The sequence below is a fragment of the Microtus ochrogaster genome, chromosome 2, assembly GCF_000317375.1.
Source record: "Microtus ochrogaster isolate Prairie Vole_2 chromosome 2, MicOch1.0, whole genome shotgun sequence".
Taxonomy (NCBI): domain Eukaryota; kingdom Metazoa; phylum Chordata; class Mammalia; order Rodentia; family Cricetidae; genus Microtus; species Microtus ochrogaster.
The window spans coordinates 28,710,420-28,715,487 of record NC_022010.1 but is presented as its reverse complement, the minus strand read 5'-3'; the positions used below and the strand labels follow the sequence as shown (position 1 = coordinate 28,715,487).

At 43.4% G+C, this 5,068-nt stretch overlaps 1 protein-coding gene across 1 annotated transcript in view; it reads left to right on the top strand.

Annotated features, from left to right (window-relative positions):
- Flt3 (fms related tyrosine kinase 3) overlaps positions 1 to 5,068 on the top strand; it is a 94,614-nt gene that overhangs the window by 86,462 nt on the left and 3,084 nt on the right. Inside the window, exons 21-22 of the mRNA XM_005344709.3 lie at positions 2,421 to 2,532; positions 2,871 to 2,970. Of these exons, the coding sequence (XP_005344766.3) occupies positions 2,421 to 2,532; positions 2,871 to 2,970 (212 nt within the window). The remainder of the gene's footprint in view (positions 1 to 2,420; positions 2,533 to 2,870; positions 2,971 to 5,068) is intronic.

Genomic DNA, 5,068 nt, shown 5'->3' with positions numbered 1-5,068 from the left:
AGGTGATAGATAGATGATAGAAGGATGGATAGATAGATAGATGATGGATAGATTGATAGGTAGGTAGATGACAGGTGATAGATAGATGATAGAAGGATGGATAGATAGATGATAGATAGATAGATGGATAGGTAGGTAGATGATAGGTGATAGATAGATGGATAGGTAGGTAGATGATAGGTGATAGATGATAGGTGATAGATAGGTGATAGATAGATAATAGAGTAGTAGGTAGATATGTAAACGATTATATATATATATGGAGAGAGAGAAAGAGGAGGAGGATGAGATGGCTCAGCAACTAAAAGCACTTGCAGCCAAGCCTGAGGACCCAAGTTCTGGCTCCCAGACCCACATGGTGGAAAAACCAGAATCCTGTAAGTTGACCTCTGACTTTCACGGGTGTGTTGCGGCGTGCCCCAATGCCCACACGCATACATTTGAATAAATTAAAACATAATTCAAACATTTTTGAGACGGTTTTTCTGTGTATCCCTCTCTGTCCTGGAACTTGCTCTGTAAATCAGGCTGGCTTCAAACTCAGAGATCTGCTTGCCTCTACCTCCTGGGTGCTAGGATTAAAGGCATGCACCACCAGTGCCTGGCACGATTTAAAAAAAAATAACTTATTTAAATTCATTTTTTGTGCATTGGTGTGAGGGTTTCAGATCCTTGGAACTGTGTTACAGACACATGTCATTGCTGGAAATTGAACCCGGGTCCTGTGGAAGAACAGCCAGTGCTCTTAACCACCGAGCCATCTCTCCAGCCCCATGGCATATTTTTAAAGATAGAAAGAATGAGGGGCTAGAGCGATGGGGGAGCAGTTAAGAGCACTGACTGCTCTTCCAGAGGTCCCCAGTTCTGGTCCTTGCACTAACGTGGTGACTCACAGCTGTCTGTAGCAGGATCTGATGCCCTCTTCTGGCAGAGAGTCATACATGCAGATAGAGCACTGAGATATAAAATAAATAAATTTCTTATTAAAGAATAGAAAGAACGAAAAGAACAGTAAGGGGGTGAGGTGTCACTCCGGCATAGTGCTCTTGCCTGGCCTGTGTGAGGCTTTGGTTCTGAGCCTCAGAATGAGGAAGGAATCACACCTGGATTTAAAGCCCTCAGCTGCTTCTCCTTTGTTCATTTGGTGCTGGGGGTTTCTCTCAGGATTAGCATCCCTATTCGTGAAACAACAGCTGCCGAAGCTGGCCCTGTTCCTCCTCGGTGCTCGGCTCTCTCAGGTGCTTTACAAACGGGCTTCGTTCCGTAAGTTCCCACTCTGTGAAGAGGAAGTTGAGGCAGCGAGAAGCAACCTGCCTGTGGTTTGCTCAGTGCGTGGCTCTGAGCACGTAGACTCCGAGTCTGTGTCATGGTAGTTGCATACCTCCTGGAGGATTCTGAATTTGCCCCCTAGGTTCCTGGAAATCAGTAGAATCAGTGTCAATGCCCTTTACTAGGGGTAAATGCCCCAAAGCGTGAAAATGCTCTCATCTCAGATGGCTTAAAATGGGTCCCCCGAGATCAGAGCGGCAGTGACTGTTCTGTGTGGCTGTGCGGTTTCCACCCCACCACCGGGTTCGCATGTGGGAAGGTGAATTCCATTTAGAACCTTCTACTAGTGAGTCCGGTGACCCAGGCTGGCCCACTTGATTCATTCTGTGACTCCATTTGCATAGGATTTAAAAGAGGGTCTCTTTCTGGGAGTCTGCTGGGGCCTGGCCGATTACATGTATCTTAAGGGTTCCTGACACCAAATCAGAACAAAACCCTGTGCCCCAGTCACTGTCTCGATGCACATCAAAGGCTGCACAGACCAAGGCATGTCCCCCTTTCATGCTGCTGGAAGTTACTCAAGCCACAGAGGACAACCTAATGCTATTTCTAGATGTGACGACTTCAGTCCCTTGCCAGATTCTCAGGGATGACGCTTGCACTCAGTTCTGAGAAACGCTCTGGTAAAGGATTCTGCTCGTTGACTTAAACTTGCTTCCCTCCCAGCAAAGGATGAGTTCTTCCTTAAAGGAGAGGCTTGCCAATTCCAAGCAGAAGCCTCTGCCCGAGATGACTTTTAAAGAAGTGTATTTTGTTAGGCATGGTGGCATATCAAATATTTGCATTACAATTCATAACAGTAGCAGAATTACACTTATGAAGTAGCAATGAAATAATTTTGTGGTTGGGTCACCACAACATTGAGGCACTGTATGAAAGGGTTGCAGCACTAGGAAGGTTGAGAACTGCTAGTACTTCAGCTCCAGGGGACCGGACGCCCCCTTCTGGCCTCCTCTGGCACTGCATGCACATGGTGCACTTAACATCTATGCAGATAAGCACCCGTATACATAAAGGTAAAAACAAAAGCTTTAAAATCCTTGAGTCTGCGCATGGGCACTTTTCACCATCCTCTCTTGTATTTGGTGCAGGCGCGGTTACCTGTAAAGTGGATGGCTCCTGAGAGCTTATTTGAAGGAATCTACACAATCAAGAGTGATGTCTGGTCCTATGGAATTCTTCTCTGGGAGATCTTCTCACTGGGTATGTGTGCATTTGGCAGGTCTCCCCAGGCTCTGGCTTTGTGTCTCCCATTCCTCCTGCACCTCTCCTCCACCATCTGTCTTCCAAGTCAGAGGGCGGGTGGAACACCACCCGGTGGCTCCCATGGCTTCTGGTCGGTCCAGTTTCTGTTGCCACTGTATGTTAGTGGCTGACATGCTGAGATCTGCCTTAACTATTCCGGGTCCACTTGAAACCCTCAGTCCAGGTGGGTCGGCCACTGGGGAGTTCTCTTTGCCTGTTTGTCAACAGAATGTATAAACAAAACAAACAAACCAACCCGTGTTTGTGTGACCCCACTGAACTTGTGTTTTTCTCAGGTGTTAACCCTTATCCTGGCATTCCCGTCGATGCTAACTTCTATAAAATGATTCAGAGTGGATTTAAAATGGACCAGCCATTCTATGCTACAGAAGATATGTAAGTACAATCAGACTTGGGGTTGACAGCAGGCATTTACCATGTGCTCTAAATCTTCAAATGCATGACAAAAAAAAAAAAAATCCATTGCTTTTTTTGTTTGTTGTTTCTGGTTTTTCAAGGTGGTTTCTTTGTCCTGGAACTCACTCTGTAGTCCAGGTTGGTTCTGAACTTGGAGATCTCCTGCCTCTGCCTCCCAAGTGTTAGGATTAAAGTCATATACTACCACGCCCAACAAAAAATCACCTTCCTATTATATTGCTTAGGTCTCTTTTTATTCTTTTAAGATTTATTTATTTATGTATCTGGGTGTTTTGTCCGCATGTACATCAACACATCAGAAGAGGGCAGCTGTAGATGGTTGTGAGCCATGTGGGAATTGAACTCAGGACCTCTGGAAGAGCAGTCAATGCTCTTAACCACTAAACTATCTCTCCAGATCATGGCACTTATCTTTAATCCCAGTGTAGATAAACTTTCCTTTTCAGGCCACCAGCTCACAAAAAATGACACGGAGATTTATTCTTAATTATAAAGCTCAGCCTTAGCTTAGGCTTACTCCTAACTAGCTCTTGTAACTTAAATTAGCCCGTATATTTTCTTTTCTTTCTTTCTTTTTTTGTTTTTTGTTTGTTTGTTTGGTTTTTTTGTTTGTTTGTTTGTTTTTTTCAAGACAGGGTTTCTCTTTAGCTTTGGTGACCTAAAACTAGCTCTTGTAGACCAGGCTGGCCTCAAACTCACAGAGATCTGCCTGCCTCTGCCTCCCAAGTGCTGTGATTAAAGACATGTGCCACCACCGCTGATTAAACTACATTCTTTTAACCTACATTCTTTTTCCCCCCAAAGATTTATTTATTTATTTATTTATTAAGTATATAATGGTTTGCTTGCCTGTGGGCCAGAAGAGGGAACCAGATCTCATTATAGATGGTTGTGAGCCACCATGTGTTTGCTGGTAATTGAACTCAGGACCTTTGGAAGAGCAAGCAGTGCTCTTAACCTCTGAGCCATCTCCCCAGATCTCCCCAGACCTTAACCTACATTCTTTTTGTTTTTTTGGTTTTTCCAGACAGGGTTTCTCTGTGGCTTTGGAGCCTATCCTGGAACTAGCTCTGTAGACCAGGCTGGTCTCGAACTCCCAGAGATCCGCCTGCCTCTGCCTCCCAAGTGCTGGGATTAAAGGCATGCGCCACCATCGCCCGGCCTTAACCTACATTCTTATGTGGCTCTGTTCCCTTTATTCTGCACTGCCCATCCAGTTTCCTCTCCATCTGCCTGGAGGCTCTCTCTGTCCAGAAGTCCCTGCTATGTCTCCTGCCTAGCTATTGGCCATTAACTTTTTATTAAACCAATCACAATGGCACATCTTCACACAGTGTAAAGGAATATTCTACAACATTTCCCCCTTTTGTATAAATAAAAAAGAAAAGTTTTAACTCTAACATAATAAAACTATAAACAATAAGAACCATTATCAGGTAAGAATTACATTCACAATGTTCAGTCCATTCTCATTTGGAAAATATAGAGAAAATGCCCCATTATCTATCTTCTTAGTCCAAAGTTTTATACCTAAACCATTTCTCATCATAACTTGTATTACCATCCTAAAAATATCTTTTTAGAACTTAAAACATCTTTTAGATAAATAACTTTTTTTTATGTTTCTCAACCTTATAAATTTTACAACTCTTATGTAAGTTTTTTTTTCTGAATTTGGTAACAAGGAAAACTATAAAACTATAGCTATCTAATCTTCAGTTCCCATCAGAGACCCAAGAAGGATAAAATAGTACTTGAATAAACAGGAAGTACAGAGAAAGCAATTTCCAAAACTATAGAAATGACAGAGACATCTGACTGCCTGACTCACCCCAGGATTTCTCTGCAATGACACATCTTTACAAAGTATAAAGGAATATTCCACAACATCCCAGGATGCGGGAGGCAGAGGCAGGTGGATCTCTGTGATTTGAAGTCAGCCAGATTCATATAGAAAGTTCAAGGACATCCAGAGCTATGTTGTGAGACCCTGTCTTGAAAAAAAAAAAAAAAACAGTCAACCTATAAACAATTTTAAGAGAGAGAGGAGCCGGGC